This window comes from Erythrolamprus reginae, chromosome 3 (assembly GCF_031021105.1).
Source record: "Erythrolamprus reginae isolate rEryReg1 chromosome 3, rEryReg1.hap1, whole genome shotgun sequence".
Classification (NCBI taxonomy): Eukaryota; Metazoa; Chordata; class Lepidosauria; order Squamata; family Dipsadidae; genus Erythrolamprus; species Erythrolamprus reginae.
The window spans coordinates 73,543,661-73,566,034 of NC_091952.1; the positions used below are offsets into that span (position 1 = coordinate 73,543,661).

The 22,374-nt window shown below is 40.2% G+C and overlaps 1 protein-coding gene across 1 annotated transcript in view; it reads right to left on the reverse strand.

The window, feature by feature from the left end:
* Positions 1–22,374, reverse strand: part of TRABD2B (TraB domain containing 2B) — a 289,072-nt gene that overhangs the window by 8,051 nt on the left and 258,647 nt on the right. Inside the window, exons 5-6 of the mRNA XM_070748959.1 lie at positions 5,978–6,068; positions 517–765 (exon numbers count right to left, since the gene is read on the reverse strand). Of these exons, the coding sequence (XP_070605060.1) occupies positions 517–765; positions 5,978–6,068 (340 nt within the window). The remainder of the gene's footprint in view (positions 1–516; positions 766–5,977; positions 6,069–22,374) is intronic.

Below are 22,374 nucleotides of genomic sequence, written 5' to 3' on the forward strand. Positions count from 1 at the left end.
GAAAGTTAGTAATGATGTTTTCATAAACTTTGGCATTGAGTATCTATTGTCCACATGCTATAAAAATGTCACTTTTTGCATTCTGATCCTTTCAAGTGGAGAGCACACATGCTGGCAAGGAAAGAAAACTTTGCTCCTGAGACTTAAGAAACAGAAGTACAAAAATAAAGCCTTCAGCTTTATAGGAAGCTGGGGACAGACATCAATTATTATTTACCCTCATCGGTAAACAATAATTATAAACAGATTAATAACCGAGAATTGTTATGCTCTGTTTATTGTCTTGTCTTCTTTTCCTTGATTTTACACATACATCAACGAAGGCTATAAATAGCGCTTGAGAAGGATATGAATCAAAAAACAATTTATATTTGTAGAGATTCTTACAGATTTTATACCCCTGTCATGAATTAAGGAGATTAACTTACAAGAGTTTTTCATGGGAACCTAAGGAAACTTATCCTTTCAAAGCAGCACGAATGACAGGGTTACAGGAAACAAGCACAGGATACTTACCCTTCTTCTATCCGGACCCAGAGATCATTGAATTGCCTTGGGCGGTGGATTTTATATTGTTTCTTGTGCCAGTTTTTCTGCCGTCCAAACTCTTCTAGCTGGCTGATGCTATCTGTTAACAGAAGGTGCGGAGGAAGGCTATCTTCTTCATTGGTGTGAGGAAGTGCTGAAGATGAAGACAACTGTACATGCTCAATGACAACGGAGGGAGCCGTCGCAGAGGAAGGGTGATATCTGCTTGCCTTGGGGCTGCAAAGTAAGTAGATTTATCAAGAAATGGTATGTGAAATAGGATACAGAAATTCAGATATTAAACACAACCTCTGCCCTTCTGAAGTCTCTTCGCTTTATTGCATCAAAGTTATGTATACCACATAGCTTTCACGTATCAAAGGCAGCTATACCATGCATTTTCCTCCTTGCTGTACCAATAATCAACATAGATACATATTAATTCAAAGTTTAAGAGACCACAGAAGAGGCAATGCATTTGTCCAAGGAAATGTGGACAGATAATGGGGTCATGATAAAGGCAAATCACACTTGCAGACTCTACTGTCAGTTGATATTCTGCATCTACCACAAAGGACTAAAGTTTTCATCCATCAAGCCTTCCTTTATAGCACAATGTAAGTATGTACATTGTATTAGTAAGTATTACAATATCCTAAGTTGCTTCATGAGGTTAAAAATAATACTAAACCGTACAGGTAGTCCTTGACTTACAACCATTCATTACTAACTTACAAAGGCACTTTAAAAAGGTGACAACCATTCCTTACACTTATGACTATGACAGCATCCATATGAGCATGTGATCAAAATTTGGGGACTTGGCAACCATAATAATTGTGTGACAGTTGCAGTGTCCTGCATTCATATGGCCATTATTTGTGACTTTCCCAGCCATCTTCTGAGAAGCAAAGTCAATGGATGACTTAACAGGAGTCATGTAACTGAAGTGATTCACTTAAGAATTATTAAAACAAGTTGTAAAATTGGACATGACTCACTTAACAACCAAAATTGTGGACTCAACTGACCAGAACTAACTAGAGGACATTGGAGCTTTACAACGTTCAGCTTTGTCACTGAAAGAAAAAAGTTATGCTAGTAGCAGGCACGGCTTTACAAATTTTCCCTAATTTACTTGACATTTTGAGTCATATTATTTTCATCCAATCCAGACCACTGACTGTGCTCTAGTTTGACTAGAACCAGCCAATCCAATGGCCTTCCGAAAAGCAGTTAAGACCTGGCTTTTACAGCAGGCCTGGAGCTGGTTATAATAGGCGAGATCTGGCCATGGAATGGTATGTATAGGTTTTAATTGTTCTAATGTTTTAAATATTTTAAATATTTTATTATATTGTTAAGCCGCCCAGAGTCCTTTGGGAGTTATAAATTGAATGAATGAATGATAATCCAAATATACTACCCTCAGTTCTATTGTACTCCTTCTTAACCCACTGTTTGGATCCAAAATAATATTGCTCAAATTATAATCAGAAGGTCTACATTTCCCCTTGTTTTAAAAGGCACAACTACTGGTCTACATTAAAAATCACACCAAACTTCTTTCTCCAAAACCTTTTACTTCTCAAATATTTTAAGTTGTTTTCACCCACATTATCCATCCAGTGCCCAAACTAGCAGTGCTATTCGGCATCAATTAATTTTATTACAATAATACGTCACATATTGGGTCAAACATTTGCTCTGAATCTGAGAACAATCTCTGTAGACAGCGGTTTACCATTCTCAGCATTGTTCCAATCAGATATAGCCTATAAACATAGAGTTTTTAGCCATGGAATGTTGGTTAAACCACATTGACCAGATTGGTGGCTAAAGTTTAAAATTAAAAATCTCATTTAAAAGAAATATGGTATAATACCACATATGAATCCAGCCAATAGTCCAGGTAAAGAAAGAAAGTTAAAACTAGGGAATTGTGGGTTTCAGCAGCTTTACTGAGTATGATTTCAACACATTCTTTATAATTGCGGTTCAGTTTAAATAGATTAGCTTTGGAAACCATTTAATTAAACATTTGAAGCTTTGTAGACTGAAGGGCTTATTATATGGAGGAGGTGGTAGGAATGAGTGCAGGGCAGATAGGAGTGACTACAAACAAGCTACAGACTTCTTCTGTAGATAAGCTGGCATTCTCTATAGGCGCATGATACCACTTGAAAACTCTGTAACCACTTGGGATAGTACAAAGTGTAGCATCACTTCGTTTCAGAGGAACATCAATGAAGACTGAAGGGTTCCATCTACAAGGCATGAGTGCAACATGAAAGAAAACAGTGTAAACCAATTAAACATAGGAACATAGAAGATTGACGGTAGAAAAAGACCTCATGGTCCATCTAGTCTGCCCTTATACTATTTCCTGTATTTTATCTTAGGATGGATATATGCTTATCCCAGGCATGCTTAAATTCAGTTACTGTAGATTTACCAACCACGTCTGCTGGAAGTTTGTTCCAAGCATCTACTACTCTTTCAGTAAAATAATATTTTCTCACAATGCTTTTGATCTTTCCCCCAACTAACCTCAGATTGTGCCCCCTTGTTCTTGCATTCACTTTTCTATTAAAAACACTCCCCTCCTGAACCTTATTTAACCCTTTAACATATTTAAATGTTTCGATCATGTCCCCCCTTTCCCTTCTGTCCTCCAGACTATAGAGATTGATTTTATTATAGTCTTTCCTGGTAGGTTTTATGCTTAAGACCTTCCACCATTTTTGTAGCCCGTTTTTGGACCCGTTCAATTTTATCAATATCTTTTTGTAGGTGAGGTCTCCAGAACTGAACACAGTATTCCAAATGGGGTCTCACCAGCGCTCTATACAGTGGGATCACAATCTCCCTCTTCCTGCTTGTTATACCTCTAGCTATGCAGCCAAGCTAATTCCAATATATTTTACCGAAATCTTTCTGAGGGACTGACATTCCCTGAAAACATACTACAACATCTGCAGTAGCTGGACTCCTAAAGTACATGTAGACATAGAACTGTTTTTAAAAATAGCCTAGAAAGTTTAAATGTTAGCGGAAAATTACAGACAGACCTTGATTTATGAACATAATTAAGCCCAAAAATTCTATTGCTAGGCAAGACAGTTGTTAATAGAATAGAATAGAATAGAATAGAATAGAATAGAATTCTTTATTGGTTGGCCAAGTGTGATGGGACACACAAGGAATTTGTCTTGGTGTGTATGCTCTCAGCGTACATAAAAGAAAAAGATATATTTGTCAAGAATCATTTAATGATTGCCAAAGGGGTCAAATAAGCAATGAAGAAACAATCAATATTAATAAAAATCCTAGGATACGTGAGTATTAAGTGAGTATTGTCCCATTTTACAACCTTTCTTGCCAGTTCTTAAGTAAATCACTGCAGTTGTTACATTATTAACATGGTTATTATGTGAATCTGGCTTCTCCATTGACTTTGCTTGTGAAAAGGTAGAAAAAGGTGATTCCATGACCCTGGGACACTGCAACTGTCAAAAATATGACCTGATTCATTTGGAAAGATGTTATTGTACTGTCCCTTTTCCATAATTTTATCAATGATTTTCCAAGTGCAATTTAACAATATTTAAACTAGGCTTTCCCACCCCTGTGCTCTTCTATGTGCAGCTGTTTAAATATTAAGTCCTTAGGATAAGGACTTTTTCAAAAGGGCCTCTCATTTTAAAAGGCCAGCTTATCAAACACGTGAAAGAAATTTTTTTGTGCAAGCCGCAAACAATGAAATGTATTCTCTGAAATTTGATTTGATCTGACAATCTTTTTATTCAGGCATTTTCAACTATTTGAAGGTGTCATTTAATCTGGGCTTTATGTTTTATGAATATCTCTATACAGCGGTGGGCCACCATTGCCCGGCGATCCTGGTACGTGGCGCAAACGTGCGAATGCTCCCGGTGCATGTGCTCTCTCGCTCCCATCATACGTATGCGCTCCCAGTATGAGATTTGGCTTCCTGCGCATGCACAGAAGCCAAATCTCGCATGAGGACACTCGCCTTTTTCTGCAAATGCGCGGAAGCAAAAAAGGCCAAAAATAAGGTAAGTGACCTGATCCGCCACCCCCACCCTGCCATTTGCAACGGCTGTACTGCTCACATCCCCCTGCCCTGCCGCTCATGGTAGCTCCGTGGCTCGCGGCATGCCCTTACCTTCTGAGGCGTCCTCCACCTTGCTTATGAAGGGGCCACACTGAGAAGATGGTATGTGGTCCACAGGCCATGCAGCCACGAGTTCTGGCAGCGTGGCCTGCTCTATGCTCTCCCGTGCCACAGGCATCTCTTGGCATAACTATGGTGTCCCGAGCAAGTCGGGGCTTTTGAGAGCACAGAGCTGCTCCCAAAGGCCACGACTCACTCGGGGTGCCATTGACGCCTGTACTGAGAGATGCCTGGGGCACAGGAGAGCAGAGAGCAGGCCACGTGGACAGAGCATGGCGCATGCATGGTGGCCAGTAATGGACCTGCGCATGCAGTGCAGCTCCATTTCCGCTACCCGAGTGGTGTGCCCCCATTCCACCCCATTCCCCCCACCCACCCCTGTCTCTATCTCTATCTCATCTATCTCATCTCTATCTATCTATATATCTACGAGGGTCCGCCAGAAAGTAATGCACCACATTTTTTTCTCAGCCTAAAGTAATGGTACTTTAGATATACATTATTTGAATTGTCAGGAGTGTGTGTGTAAATTTTGTATTTCTTCAGACAGTGTAGCTGGTGTCTGTAAGTGATGTACATTACAAGCAGCATGTCGTCATTGAATTTTTCACTGCAGAGAAAGAAACTGTTGGGAACATTCACAAACATTTGTGTACAGTTTATGGAGAATCTATAGTTGATAGAAGTATGGTTAGTTGCTGGACACAGAGGGTGAGGCCATTAGAAGATGGTTCAGCAGAGCTCCATGGCTTCGTGACCAGAACAAGGAGTGGTACCGACAGGGCATATACGCCCTTGTGTCTCGCTGGAGGAAGGCCATAGAACGGGATGGAGTTTCCATGGAAAAATAGGGAAACATTCTTTCTGATGTGCAAGTTTCATTGGGTTTAATAAATAATTTTTGAAGAAAAAAGTGTGGTGCATTACTTTCTGGGCGACCCTCGTATCTATCTATCTATCTATCTATCTATCTATCTATCTATCTATCTATCTATCTATCTATCATCTATCTATCTATCTATCTATCTATCTACCTACCTATCATATATATCTACAAATAATTTTTCATATAGAAAGCTATATATTTACAGTCAACAGCTTATTAAAGACAACAACATTTTTTCTGCTCATGCTAGTTCTGGACAATTAAAGTGGCTTATTGACATGAAAAGGAGAAGTCAGATCATATACCTTGTTGACATTGTTAGATCAGCATATAAAAAAGGATCAATGAAGGGAAATTAGGCTTACTTTTCCACCGGTTGTCCTGCAGGTATGTGCTCCACTTCAAATCCTGCTTGCCTCAGCACATCAATAACTGTGTTGTTGCCCAGGAAATGACCTAATCGATGAACAATAATAACAGAAAACCATTTGAAAATCCAATGAAGCACATCCTCAATTACACTTTAACTTTGATCAGTCATTCTTTTCTAAAATAAAGATTTCTTTTATCATTGGATTTATAGACAAAGTTATGAGTGGATCATAAAGCAAAGATACCAATCAAACAACTAATCAGCATTGTGATTTTAGTATTTATTTTCCTATTTCCTTCTTCATTGCTTGGGGATTGGGAACACTATATTGAAAATTCTTGATGCTGAGCATTCCCATGGTGAGTTGCAAAAATTGGGAAAAGAAAGCTTCTAGATAGCTTTATGTAGAAACTTTTTGAAACTTATGGGCAATTCATTTTGGCATCTACTGTACTGTGATGAATCTTCAGTTGTCCCAATGTAGCTAGATACATGTAATGAAAATGAATTTTTATTCAACTTCATAATTTTTTATTGGCAAGGTAAATACAGAGCTGAAGAAGCTTCTTGGATTAGAAGCAAAATGTCTTAAAGGAAAAGCAGAAAGTCCAATTGCCTCTTGAAAAAGCACTGTCGGGACATTATGGCTGGGATGCCGAGAATCTCCATAGACAGGGGAAATAGTTATAGGAAAGTCATCTCATTTACATTTTTTGCATCAGCTTCAGTGTTCTATGTCATTAGTGTGAAGTAGGAGCCTCCCTCTTTTTAAAGAAACTATAATCTTTATTGAAGATAAATAGGGGAGGGGATACATAAAGCAAAAGGACTACGCAAATATTGGTACAAATGTATATGAATTTAGAGTATACAGTTATAAATCAAAATACATGGTTACATATATAGAAGAAAATAAGGCTAAAAAGAGAGAGAGAAAAAAGAGAAAAGGGGGAAGGAAAGAGAAGAGGAAAAATTAAAAATATAAAAAGAAGAAGAAAGAAAGAAGAGATAAATTCATATCTATAAATTTATCAGATGTCGTAAATAGTGTCAACTTATCTGTTGACCCGATTACTCTACAGCTTTTAAAATCTTGACTATCAATATAGATGAAAGTTTTAGGTTTCTAAACTTGAGTTAGAGTTTAAGTTTGGATGTTTTGAATTTGTTCATCCTTTTATCAATGATTCATAATGTTATTTTATATGTTTGTGGGCCCTTTTTTAAAAATCCTCTTCCCAAATGGCTCAACATGGAATAATTTGGTGATCATTTCTATATATCTCAATCCAGTCATCATCTGGATCCATGATGGCGAACCTATAGCCTGTGTGCCACAGGTGGCACGCAGAGCCCCTTTCGCGGGCATGCCAGCTGTTGCGCCACAACAGTTATACCCAGGGGTGGGCAGCAGTCAGGGCAGAGTGGAAAACAGTTCCACTGGCATAAATGAAGCTGCATACCCAGCTCCAGCTGACCAACAGCAGTCACTTCCAGAATTACTGGTCTCAGATGAGCTCTCTTTTCCCCCCCTGCTGCTGCTGCTGCTGCTGCTGCTGCTGCTGCGTCTGCGCTCCTCACTTTTTTCCTCTTTCCTCCTTCCTGGCCTCAGACGAGCTTCCCTCTCTCCTGTCTGGCTCCCCTTCAGCCTCATGCAGCCACCTCCCGAGGCCAGGAAGGAGGAAAGAGGAAAAAAGAAAGGAGCGCACAGCAGGAGGGGGAAAATGGTGAGCTGAGCCGTGGTGTGCCAAAGCGGTCTGAGCTGTGGTCGTTTTCCCCTTTCAAAGTCCTCATTCCGCCCGCACCTGAGATGAAAAGGCATCGTGCAGCAATAATAACCATGTAACTCTCCCTTGGCTTTCCAATATTTTTCAATCCCCCCTCCCATCCTTCTCCTCCTCCTCGGAAAGTGGCAGGGAGACCAGCACCGGCATGAGTTGCAGGGGGCCCTTTCCCCCCCTTTTCTCAACAGCTGATCGGCACCCATTTACCTAGCTACCCAGCCTGAGGCAGGGGACAGCCCAGGAAGGAAAGTAGGAGAAATGCAAAGCAAATTGTCACCTCAGCGAGCGACACTGGTGAGGGTGTAAGTCAAGGACTTAACACTTCACTTGAACAATGATAATCATTCAAGCCACTCCACCTGGTCACATGGCTGGCAAGCTACTCCTACTCACATGACCATCAAGCCACACCCACAAAATAAGTCACTCCCACAGTGTAGCAGTGAAAATTTTGGCTGCCCATTACTGGCAAGACCATGCATGTGCGCACACCTCCTACCAGCCAGCTGGTCTTCATGTCTCTTGCATTGTACCTCTGTGCCCCATTTTTGGCTTGGGAGGCCTTCTGCATTAACCTGGAAGCCAAAATTGGGGGCAGGGGCACCATGCAAGGTCCACGCCATGCCCCTTTGGGCCTGCACCAACCTGGAAGCCAAAAATGGGCAAGGAAGAAGCAGGGCACATGCATGGTAGATATGCACCAGGGATGAATGTGCATGTGTACATGTGTGGGGAAGTGCTTGTGTTGGATTTTGGGGTGTTGCACACATTCACATGTGCATGCTTTGGGCACTCAGCACCAAAAGGTTTAACTATCACTGGCCTAGATTATTTTTTTCTATCTACACAATAAAATATCTTAAATAGCAGTCACATACTGTACACAAAATTACATGAAACCACTTTTTTAAAGCTCCCCACACGATCTTCCTTCAAAACTTCTTTTTTTTTTAAAAAAAGTTTGATTTATTGTTTTCAGATACAATTAAAAAGAGCTCGAAAAATCTCATACAGATCACAAAAATCTCATACATATGATCTGTACAAAACAACTTCTATGGCTGGGCTTAAGGTTTAGGTCCAATTATGGAGGATAATTTATAAGCCTGAGTTTAAAGTCTCCTTCCAAGGAAATGTATTTTATCATCATCATTATTGCATTTATCGAGTCATAAGAAACAGTTCCATAAAAATATTAGGGATTATTTGGTCTTTGCCTTTTTTTTTTTGCAGTATGAACCTCAGAGACCTAATAAGCAATCTATTATGTGCATTTTGCTTTTAAAATTGTTACTAAATGAAGAAAATTACTTTAAGTCAGATTTTTTTTTTTTTTGCTTCTGAAATAGGTCATATTTCTGTTTTATATCTCTGGTCAAAAGGGGTGAAAAAAAGAGGATGGTTATCATAACAACTCAATTTCAAAAGATGACTTTAAAATTGCATCTGCAGTAAAAGCACAGAACCCATATATGATGAAAGCCAAACTACAGAAGAGTCCAATTTTCTATGAGATCTAAGTCCTCCAGGAGAGTGACATAAAGATCTATTAATAATCTCAGCAATCACAAATGGAAATCAATATTGATAGTTTTTATTAAAGAACCATTTTGAAAATTGACTTCTTCAATATGCTGGAAAGTGTCAATATATACTCTTGCTCTTGTCAGATGTAGTATTTCATCTGCTTCAATTTACAACATTCTCTCTGTGATATATTTAAGATATTTTTGGGAAGGGTACAATTGTCAGCTACATGTGTACACTCCCCCACCCACAAAGTAACCAGATAGTTAATATACAAATCTAAATTCTCTGCAACAGTATGTTCTGTGCGGCAATTAGAAGTAACCTGTGCTACATGTAGTGTAGATACTCATTTTAAAATGTAATAATCCCATTTTACTGAATGTAAGTAAAGCAAAGCAGGGTTTTCTCTTGTTTTGCTAAGGGAAGCCCTACATACCCTGTTTCCCCAAAAATAAGACGTACCCTGAAAGTAAGGCATGTCGGAGGTTTTTCAGAATTTGCTAATATAAGGCACCCTCTGAAAATAAGGCATAGTCAAGTTTACATACGGTACGGTGGAAAAACATACGGTGCCATTCAAAGCTGTTCATAGCGGTACCGTAATAATGTGGCGTCCCCTGCTGGCCTCTTCCATCGCTTTGTACCGTCCAGTACAGCAGACACAGTCTGTTGCTGTCTCACCACCATTACAGTCTCCACTACAGTGCGTAGACTGTAGTTCCTCTGGTGGCTGGAAGCTGCAATAGCAGGAGTATACTGTTGTACCATATAAGTGCCGTCTTTTGTGTGTGTGGGTGCCATACTGACAGGTACCGTACCGTAATCAGTGTACTGTACGGTACACTTTCTTTGGGGGTGTCAGCTTTTCTGCCTGTGAATTTGTCTTATTTGAGAAATATAAGGCACCCCCAGAAAATAAGACGTAGCACAACTTTTGGAGCAAAAATTAATATAAGACAGTGTCTTATTTTTGGGGAAACACGGTATTTGGCCCCGGTCCTGCATTACTATAGCAGCTAAGAACAACGAAAAGGATTAGATCCTAAGGGTCAACATGAATAAGGCATGAGTTTAATAACACCTGTTCATCATTGTGCATCTGACATTCATTGTGGTCTCATTCATTCGATCAATCATAAGCATGGTTTCCAGCATCATCTCATTTGTTAATTTGTAATCCAACTTGAGTTACTTTTAAGATGTGGAATCATCTACTACTTCCCAAATTGGATACAATGATGTAGTGGACATTAATAAGAAACCAGTAGAATCAAGTCAAAAGTTATTAACATTCCACAATGGATCAGATTCAGTACAATGATACAAATGTTCTGTATAACAGTTGGTACAACAGTTGAAAAAACCCAGGACTATTTTGGAAAATAATTTAATAAACCACAGTCTCTTATTCAAAAGGGTGCCATTCAGGTGATATATATTCATCTTACCACATAGCAGTCCTTCCCTTCCAACAACCCTACAGTGCTGTTCATTGTGCATGGTGAACACTCCAGACAAATACATTTATCTGAGCTCATATAAATATGTGTGTGATAGAAGCAAGAAGGATGCTTTGAAAATATGTTTTATATTTTATCTGACTCTGGAGATTCTCTCCAAATGTCTTTGCTTGCTTGCTTGCTTGCTATGCATTCACAGATGCAGAGAATGAAAGAATTAAGTTATTCAAAAGAGGAACAGATAATTCATTTACAAAAGGCCTCCACCAATAATGTATTTGACACTCTATAAAAGGAAGAGAGGGTGGGAGGAGAGAGAGAACCTTCTCGACCTTGCCAAGATATTATTTGTACACAACTGAAAGTTAAACTGTTCCCATATACAATTCTAGCCATTTTCTACAAAATTAAAGGACCCATACGAACAGGGTTAATTGTTTTACTCAAAACAAATCAGATGTTTTCAACCATTTAGCTTATTTACTTTGCAGAGTCTATATCCTTGGTCCTTGTTGGCTGCAATTATTTTATTTATTTATTTATTTATTTATTGGATTTGTATGCCGCCCCTCTCCGGAGACTCGGGGCGGCTAATTCCGACAATTAGCAGAGGCAGCTTAAGCAAAAGGAGTAAAATAGAAATAAACAAATTCTGTAGAAAATAGTTATTGGCCATTTTTGGTTCCTTCTTCAAGTTTTGCATTTTTAAAAAGGTCACATATAATTGGCTGAGATACCCATCTAACTGAAAGATATAAGAATGTTATCGTGTATGCTCTAGGCTGCTTGTCAGGACATTTTGATATGTTTATCTTTAATTAAGAAGCATGAATAACTCAAGCCTAGCTTTTAAAAAAAAGACAGGGGCTGCTCCAAAAGAAGACATATTATTATGCAATTCCTTTGCTTATACAATTCTCCACTGCTGAGAAAAATAAATCTTAAAAATGGAAAAGTTATTTTTTTTAAGTATCTATGACTGAAAGGACTCATAATATTTCTTTTTCTTATGATATAATTTAACCATGGTATGGTGTAATTAAATAATCATTTAAATGGAACCTGATCTTGAGAAAGTTATATTTGCAGTAACCACGTAATCTGGAACTAATGGGGACTAAATCCAAGGCATCTGAAAAGTACCAAATTGTCAGTGTTTATTATAAGCTATTGTGCTCATTCATTTGCTTTGTGTAAATATTATGCAAATAGTCATGACTACGAACTTGCATTCATACTTGCACTACTCATTACAAAGGCCTTTCATCGAAGACAGATAAAAATGGCAAGATATATTGGCAACTCTTATCACTATTCTACCAATTTCTGCAAATGCAACATTTCTATCAATCAGAGAAAAGTCAAGATTTATCCACTGCCTTGCTTTGCATAGTATATGATTTGTGGGGATGGATGTGGGGCTCATAGGTCCATGTCATTTCTGCTGGGAAATTCACAATAATTTGAGTAACTCAACCCTCCATGCAACAATATCATTGCAGATAGGTATCAGTAAATAAGACTGATGACAGGGACTAATACTCTGCCAATAACAGAGTATTCACACTATTATTTTTATTGTTAACAATACTTTTTCAATATCATTTATACTGACTTTCTAGTAAAGAGAAAAATCACTCAGAGCAGCTAATAATAAACGAAGCTAATACAATTTAAAATCATGCAATAATTGCAATTGTGTCAAAATCTACATATCAAAATCAAACATAAAACACTAGTGCAGTGATGGCGAACCTGTGGTACAGGTGCCACAGGTGGCATGCTGAGCCGTATCTGTTGGCATGTGAGCTGTTGCCATAGCCCAACTCCAACGTGCATGTGTGTGCCAGCCAGCTGATTTTTGGCTCACATGGAGGCTCTGGGAGGGTGTTTTTAGTTTCCAGAGAGTCTCCGGGCATGGGTGGGTGCAGAAGAGCATTTTTACCTCTCCTGGCTCCAGGGAAGCCTTTGGTGCCAGGGGAGGGCGAAACACAGGCCTACTGTGCCCACCAGAAGTTTGGAAACAGGCCATTTCCAGCTTACAGAGGGCCTCCGTGGGGCGAGGGAAGCTGCTTTCACCCTCCCCAAGCAATGAATTATGGGTGTGGGCACTTGCACATGTCCGATAGTGCGCGCACACACGCTCTTTCGGCACCTGATGAAATAAAGGTTTTCCATCACTGCACTAGTGGAAAATAGGCGGAGCGTTTTTAGTAACATCTGAAGAACATAATAACAGGTGTCCCCAATCCACGGCCCACTACCAGGCTGTGAACTGTTCAAAACCAGGTTGATTGAAGCAGTGGGAATGTATGTGTGCATCCTCCCCTTGCAAGCAGGAGGTGAACTATCCCTGCTCCCCTGCCCCCAGTGCCAGTGCACAAAGCTGGGAACTCTGTATTGTAATACACAATGAAGCCATAGTCTACATGGGATTGTACTACAAGTGGTTATATTATTGCCCATAACATGTACAAACTGCTGTGCAGATCTCAATTTCAACTGTTGTTTTTCAAGATCTTGCAGAAAGCTATTGTATACCTGAATAGTATTATAGTGAATTCATCAAATCAAATTTCTTTGAATGCAACTATTATGGTAGGGTAAGGGCATATAACATTTCAGCAGAGTTAAACCATTACATTCCTATCATTGTTATTGTCATTTCTGCAGAATACTCAGATGCTGACGGTTTAGGATTAGTTCAAAGCTTTATCCAAAAGTATCATCATCTTTCTTACCACAATAAAAAGATTTGAAAGCATAATCAAAGATGTAGGCTGAATTTCCTCTCAAGAAAAAGTGATGTGTGATTATAGGTTTAGCTGTCTCTTGAAGTACTCAAACTATGTCACCACTATGTTTAACCTGCATATCTGTAAATAAAATAAAATACAGTACTACAAAACACCGTAAGCCTTTAGTGATCTCTTTTCAATTCAGTTAAGAACTAGAACCCTAGAAGTTTTCATCTTTCAGACAAAAGAGGAAGCATATACCGGTACTTTATTTCTAACACAATATAGTTTCTGAATAACCTGCTTTAAATATTTTTCTTAAAAAGGTAAATAAGAATAATTTTTTTTAAAAAAAACACCAAATAAAGCAACAAATATTGAAGTGTAGGAGCTGGTAAACTGTTTGCTGGAGAGACGGAGTAACGACACGGACACAAGAGCTGGATTTAAATTGGGTCATTTTTATTAACATAAATTTGCATAATTTATTCAATACTTTGCATAAATTAGCATAATCAACTATGACCCGGAAATGGACCTGCAGGGTCAAACAACTACTTCCGGGGCGGAAATGACGTTATGCCAAAAACATTCCTGGGCAACTCATGGGCGTATCTCGATGCAAGTCCAGGTGAGGGCCAGGCCGTCACCTGCGACTCTGCCATGCTGTGCATGAGGGGGGTCCCACCGGCTAACCCGAATCCGGGAATTAAAGGTGCAGGACCCAAAGACAGGTTCCCCCCAGCTGCTCAGGCAGAAACTCCCTCCATGAGCTTGCGGAGAACCTGTCAATCATCCCCAAAGATGCCCAAGGGAGAACGCGCGGTTGCTAAACCACCCCAGTTTTCCGCCCCTAACCTGCCTACCCAAATGACCAAAGGTAAGCCAATTAACCTAATAAATGCAAGCACCCCCTAACCGCACATCCATCACCTCAGTGTGGAATGGGCGAAAAAACAGCTCTGCTAAGAGGCAGAACTGCAAAAAATTCCCATTCGGCCCCCTAAGGGCGACCCCTAAGCACACTGCGAAATAGTGGAGGGCGGGCGGGTGTCTGCTCAGCTCTGCAGTCCGGGCGAAAAGGGAGAGCCCCGGGCCTGCTCGCCCTTATATAGGGCCAGCAGGCCCCGCCCGGACCAATCAGGAGCCTGGCCAATCAGGCCCTGATCTCCCGAGCGAAGTCTCGCGTCGCGAGACTTTGCCCGGGATCCAAAATGGCGGCCGCCATGAGGGACCGTGTCTCCCGGTCCCTCCAGCAAAGCCTGCCTGCCGGGTAAGTACGGCGCTGCCATTCTATTCCTAAAACTTTACAGCAACATGCGAATAGAGCAGAGCTTAGTAGTGCGGTTTGATCAAATAATGAAAATAGCAATTACCAACTATTGATAGTATTTTGAGTCAGGAATGTCACAGATTGCTACATATTGTATGAAGTATATTAAATTCTTAAAGAATTTAATTATGTGGAATAAAATATGTTCCATATTTTAGAAAATGTTTTGGATATCAACAGACAGATTAAAATTCCATTAAATTGGTGGGGTAAAAGTAATATTATTTAAATGAATATCACTCCACAATTCATTTATGTACTAAGAGGCATTCCAATGTTAATACTAAATTAAAAAAAATATTTGGATAGATAGGTTAGTAAATAAATGTTTGTAGAAAAATAATCCACCCAGGAATTCATTAGCTAAATAGAAATCATTTTTGGAGGATGGTGGTTTTAATTTACAAGATTTTCAAAAACATAGTTAGGCTTATAATTTATACACTATATCCATGCAGAATGAAAATTCAATGGAATATCAGCTCTTCTAGGTTTTATTGAAAAGTATTTATTTATTTTTATCAAGCTTGGAAACACAGGTTCATAGACTGATTTTTTGGTCTGTGCTCATGACTTCTTAACTTTACGGTAAGCTTCTTTAAAAAAAATGGAGCAAAATGTTCTATTGGAAACTGTGGGTGGAATATTTAAATTTAATTGCTCTGTAATGATTATTTAAAATATTTGTCTTGGCTTCAAAATGTCAGTATAATCAGTTGAAGTATGTTTTAATTTGTCAATATGCACTGAATGCTTTGACCGTGCCTAAGAAACCTGAAGTGGTATCAGTGTCTGTTAATAATTTAGGTTAGGAGGAATTCATGGCATCGGACCAAAATATCTCCGGCACCGCCTTCTGCCGAACGAATCCCAGCGACCAGTTAGGTCCCACAGAGTGGGCCTTTTCCAGGTCCCGTCGACTAAACAATGTTGGCTGGCGGACCCAGGGGAAGAGCCTTCTCTGTGGCGGTCCCGACCCTTTGGAACCAGCTCCCCCGGAGATTAGGATTGCATCCACCCTCCTTGCCTTTCGTAAACTTCTTAAGACCCACCTTTTCTGTCAGGCATGGGGGAATTAAGACATCTCCCCCGGCCTATATATTTTATGCATGGTATGTTTGAGTGTATATTTTATTTTAAATAAGGGTTTTTTAGTTTTTTAATTATTTAGTTTTTTAGTTATTGGATTGTTACCGTATATTGTTCTTATTATTGCTGTGAGCCGCCCTCAGTCTACGGAGGGGGGGGGCGGTATACAAATCGAATAAATATAAAATATATAGCAAAAATGAATTAGAGATAGATCATTTCTATTCAAGGGGCAAGACATCATATGGTTAACAACACAATGGATGGGGATGGTTAAAAATATGCAAGATGGTGAGCTCAGAGCTATGTTCACTCCCTCTCTTTGATCACAACTCTGCATTCTGTCCACTGCTCTTGATTTGCTCTCTGATTCATATTTTATGTAGAATACTCAGACAAATTCATGATATAAGCTCAGGCAATTTTGAATTATGTTGACTCCTATCTATCACCAATTTGTTTTGACCATTCGCAGTACAGATTCTTGTAGAGAGCTTTAGTGTACAATAAATCTTGAACTGCCTGGATTCCTGCTTTCCTATGTTTGATGCCAGATACTTTTTTCAAGTATCGTACTACTATAGGCTACTACAGAATTTTGCCATTGTTAGTTAATTGTTAGTCCAAATTAGTAACCCAAAAATTCTTAATAATATCAAACTCACTCACACTCCCTCCCTGTGGTAGATACACATGCCTTTAAGTCATTAATAATTCTTGGTAACTTCCTGGACAAGTTTATTATTGTTTAGCAAGATTTTGGAAGCTATTGCTTCTTTCTAGAGCTGATTAAGAGTGATTGGCTCAGAGTCATTCAGTTGTCTTCTTGCCTAAGACCTATAACTCATGGTCTCTTGTTTGCTAGCCCAGAGCTTTTAATCACTACACCAAGCTGGCAGTAAAGGGCTGCTGCCCCTATGGGTGAGGGGAATGTAGTGGTGGTAGTAACTTTATGCACTATTTATTGAATACTTAATAATGTTTTTATTGTCCTTCCTTAGTATGATTCTTAATTACTTTTAAAATAGGAAATAATTAAATAGTATGGTTTTACCCATAAACGCTTTAATCATTTTCATCTAGAATTATTTGTTTACTAGAGTGATGGTGTTCGGGGAAAAACTGTTGTTGTGTCTAGTTGTCTTGGTGTGCAGTGCTCTGTAGCTACGCTTTGAGGGTAATAGTTGAAACATTTTATGTCCAGGATGCGAGGGGTCAGTAAATATCTTCCCTGCCCTCTTTTTGACTTGTGCAGTATACAGGTCCTCAGTGGAAGGTAGGTTGGCAGCAATTGTTTTTTCTGCAGTTCTGATTATCCTCTGAAGTCTGTGTCGGTCCTGTTGGGTTGCAGCACCAAACAAGACAGTTATAGAGGTGCAGATGACAGACTCAATGATTCCTCTGTGGAACTGTATCAGATAATGACCAAACAAGCAAACCCAGAGAGCACCAAGAGCTACAAATATTCTCATTTATTACTCACCTACAGTCCACAGTAGGAAATCAAATAATTTGAAACAATTAAATGATTACAAAAATGACTTAAGAGTCGCTTATTAGTTATTCCTTAAAAAAAAAAAGTCCTACAAACTTTTTTTTTTTGGGGGGGGGATAGTATTCTTACTGCCATACCCTGATTGTTTAAAATGTGCAAGGCTCAACAATCTGAATACAGTGATCCCCCGAGTTTCGCGATCTCGATCATTGCGAAACGCTATATCGCGATTTTTCCACCCGATGACGTCACTTCCTTTCTCATCTTTCTTTCTCTCTCTCTTTCTCTATCTTGCTTCTTCCTCTCTCACACTATCTTCCTCCCTCTCTCATCTCTTTCTTTCCTTCTCTCTTTTTCTCTATCTCTCCCCCTCTTGCTCTTGAGCGGCAAGCGAGCAGCCGGGCGGGCGGGTGAACGGGCAAGCGGAGCGGCCGGGCGGGTGAACGGGCAAGCGAGCAGCCGGGTGGGCGGGCGAACGGGCAAGCGGAGTGGCCGGCCGGGCGGGTGAACGGGCAAGCGAGCGGCCGGGCGGGCGGGTGAACGGGCAAGCGGCAAGCGATCTTGGGGTTTCCCCTTTGCCTGGGCGGTGGGAAGACCCAGGGAAGGTTCCTTCGGCCGCCCAACAGCTGATCTGCTCCACAGCGCGGCAGCAGCGAGGAGCCGAAGATGGGGTTTCCCCGTTGCCTGGGCAACGGGGAAACCCCATCTTCGGCTCCTCGCTGCTGCCACGCTGCGGAGCAGATCAGCTGTTGGGCGGCCGAAGGAACCTTCCCTGGGTCTTCCCCGCCGCCCACACGCAAACTCCACCATCTGCGCATGTGCGGCCATGGAAAAAGGGGCGCGCATGCGCAGATGGTGTTTTTACTTCCGCACCACTACATCCCGAAAAATCGATTATCGCGAGGGGTCTTGGAACGGAACCCTCGCGATAATCGGGGGATCACTGTATTTGGAATTTTTGAGTATTCTTCTGAGTGGTGACAAAAATGATTTGTGATTAAAGTACATCCCACTGGCATTAAACCAGAACAAATCAACTAATCATAATAATTTTAAAAATGACTAGAAATGGAATGGAATATGAATACCAGCTTTATCCTTTTTTTATTCCAGTAGGAAGCAACAGACGTTTCCAGAAACAACTGCAAAAAAAAAGCATAATGATGTGGAAGCATTAAAAATGTTGACCTTTTGCTACATAAACTGTAGTAACCATTATGCTTACCATTATAAAGAAAGGAGAATGTAAGTACCGTGAATAGATGGAACATTAAAGTAGACAAAGAATCAGTAGAAGTGAAACATCTGTGCTAATCTACTAGGCTATGGTGGGCAACCTGCAGTCCACAAATCACTTTTTTTTGGGGGGGGGGTTTCTGGTCATTTTGGTAAGAGCATATGATGTGTAAAAAGTATCGTGCAAGTTAAAAATAATTTAATGATGTAATAATTTAAAGCCCGGAAAAAAATAAAAGATCTTAGACCCACCAGTGATATAGCCACTGCCTTTAAATCATTACCCTTCACTTCCAACATCCTCTCAAACAATTTATTTTATCAACCAGTCATGAAAAAAACGGTTATCTCCATTTTTGGAAAATAGCATAAACAGTTTGGGGTACAGGGATTCCTGAGGCAAAACAGCAGATTCCTTCTCTTTACCCTCACTCAAGATGGATTAACTCTAATATAAAGGAAAATTAAATTAACCATGTAAAAATTATTATATGTACATTTTAAGAATAAATAGCTAGATGATCAGTGAGCCTATGATGTAACTATTTCACAAAGCAGAACTAATTTGTTTCCATTGTAGCTACTCATGAAGACAGAAATTCCAAGTATAGTCAGTACAGTGGTACCTCATCTTACGAACGCCTCTTCTAACGAACTTTTCAAGATACGAACCCGGTGTTTAAGATTTTTTTGCCTCTTCTTCCGAACTATTTTCACCTTACGAACCCAAGCAGCTGCTGCTGGGATGAAGGGGTTTCTTTCCCCCCGCTATTTTGAAGAAAGAAAAGGGAGGGGCAGCTTGGAGGAGTAAAGATTTTGCATGCTTGCAAAGGCACTGAAACTGTGTCTTTTTAAGAAAGAAAAGGGAGGGGCAGCTTGGAGGAGTAAAGATTTTGCATGCTTGCAAAGGCACTCAAACGGTGAAGAAAGAAAAGGGAGGGGCGCCCCCCTTGCCTTTCTTCCTTCCCACTCACCCTTTGCTTCTTCCACCTGCCCCCTTTAGCTGCTCCTCCCTGCCCTCTGTTCGCCTCCCTTCTAAAGTTTGGAATTTTCCTGAAGGATTTGCACGCATTATTTGCTTTTACATTGATTCCTATGGGAAACATTGTTTCATCTTACAAACTTTTCACCTTACGAACCTCCTCCTGGAACCAATTAAGTTCGTATGATGAGGTACCACTGTACATATGAATGTGAATTACATTTCTTAAGCATTGAGGGACTGATTTTAGGGGGTTAGATGCCTCTAAAACCCTCTTATCTGGATGGACATAACAACCTCCTAAAATTCTGTTGCATCAATATTGTTCCTGTTTTAGCACTTGATAAAATTAATTCATATACAATCAATGTGAAGAGGAAAACACTTTTGCAAAGTATGGCTAATGTTGCATCTCTCTTGGCATTTTAGAAGTGGTTCAATCAAATGCTAATCAGACATAGGAGAATTCGACCGATGATGTGAAAAATAATCTAACCTCATTATAGAGCTCCCATCCTCATCCAGTTGCTATGCTATGAACAGATGTTGAGTAGTTGGTACCTTCTACAATTTGTGTGATCGTAGAGCAGGATGGACAAGAATAGGTGGAACTCTTAATTTTTTTTCTGATAGTAACATGTATACCCTACGTGTTCTGTCTGGGTGCCCCCAGACTTCACCACCAACTGGAAAAAGCAGCCAGACACGCTGGTAAAAGCAAAAGCACTTTATAGTTTGAAAAATAAACACAGAGAAAAACCTGTTCTTCCCAACAGGCAGGCTATGAGACTTCACAGCAGAGTCCTGATGGCCAGACAATACAGCAGACTTCTTGCTGGCACACCCACCACTGTAGAGAATAAGACCCACACCTTTCCCCCCCAAGGTTTCAGTATTCAAAGTCACAAACCAGAATTCCAAGACGCCAAAGATCACAGCCAGGTCCCAGGACTCCCAAAGATAATACTCCACAAGCCAGGAAGGGTGGGTCTGCCTTTTCAGCCTTTCCAGAGAGCACCGCACCCAAACCCAGCTGTTGCCTCTTTAGTGCTGAAAGTACCTGGCTAATTGTCCCCTTCGTTGTGTTGCTCTTCTCTGCCGGAGATCGATTATTGCTTGTGCATTTTCATCTAAGGAATCCAGGCTGCTTGCTGGGGAGAGCTCCCCCTCGGGGGACTCTGGCTGTCCTCCCTCTCCCTCAGCCTGAGATTCCTCCTCCCCATCTGCCTGAACCTCCTGTTCCTCATCCTCCCCCTCTGAGCAGGAAGCCGGCAGAGGATCAGCCGTTCCCTGAGGGGCCTCAGACGGAATCACAACACTACGAGACTAGACTTTCAATCCTGGGCCTAGAAAGCCTAGAACTAAGATGCCTTAAACAAGATCTAAGTATTGCCCACAAGATCATATGCTGCAACATCCTGCCTGTCGGCGACTACTTCAGCTTCAACCCCAACAACACAAGAGCACACAACAGATTTAAACTTAATATTAACCGCTCCAAACTTGACTGTAAAAAATATGACTTCAGTAACCGAGTTGTCGAAGCGTGGAGCTCAATACCAGACTCCATAGTGTCATCCCCAAGCCCCCAACACTTTACTCTTAGATTATCCACGGTTGACCTATCCAGATTCCTAAGAGAAAGCCAAACAAGGAAGAATGGATGGAATCTGACAAAGGAGAGATTCAGCCTGGAAGTGAGAAAAAAATGTCTGATGGTGAGAGTGATCAACCAATGGAACAGATTACCAGTGGAGGTTGTGAGAGCCCCAACATTTGTGACCTTCAAGGATTGCCATCTCTCTCAAATGGTATTGAAATTCCTGCTTGAGTAGGGGGTTGGAGTAGATGACCTGCAAGGTCCCTTCCAACTTTAATAAAAAAGATAATCAAAGAGAGAAGCAACTTAGAACTAATGAAAGCTTTCTTGATTGTTAGAACAATTAATCAATGGAACAACTTGCCTCCAGAAGTTGTGAATGCTCCAACACCGGAAATTTTTAAGAAGATGTTAGATAACCATTTGTCTGAAGTGGTGTAGGGTTTCCTCTGCCTAAGCAAGGGGTTGGACTAGAAGACCCCCAAGGTCCCTTCCAGCTCTGTTATTCTATGTTCTATGTTAACCTGCCCAAATTCCATATCAACCCGAATAGTAAACAATCTTCATTAACTTGTTTTCAGAGAATTTAAGACATCAGCTGTCCCAAGACCATGGAGAGGGGTGGTATATAAGTCCAATAAATAAATAAACTTTTCCATTTTAAATGCATGTTATGGGAGTGGGAAGGAATTAATTGTTCCTTTCAGATAACTACACTATTGTACAAGGTTCAAGAATGAACAACACCCTCTTTATTTTTGTGCTGAAATCGAGAGAAAAGAACTAAAGACAAGACCACATGGGTACAACTAAGAAGCTCCTTTTTAATGCCTTGAAGGATAAAATGCTTGAAATCAGTCCAAAGTCTAACAAGCAAGTTTAAAATATGAATGACCTACATACAATACTACACAATTCTCATTATGATGCACCTTGTTGCATTCTTACAGGGAAGATATGATTGACTATTTACTGATTAAATAGATCAGTAGACTATGGTAGACTGGGATAACAACAGAAAAAAATAATCAACCAGGCAAGAGTGAGAGAGATATAGTACACCTAGTAGGAACCCATGTAAAGAGGAAGGCACGGAATGATTTTAAAAATGATATACGGTACTTGAGCTGTTTATTGAACCA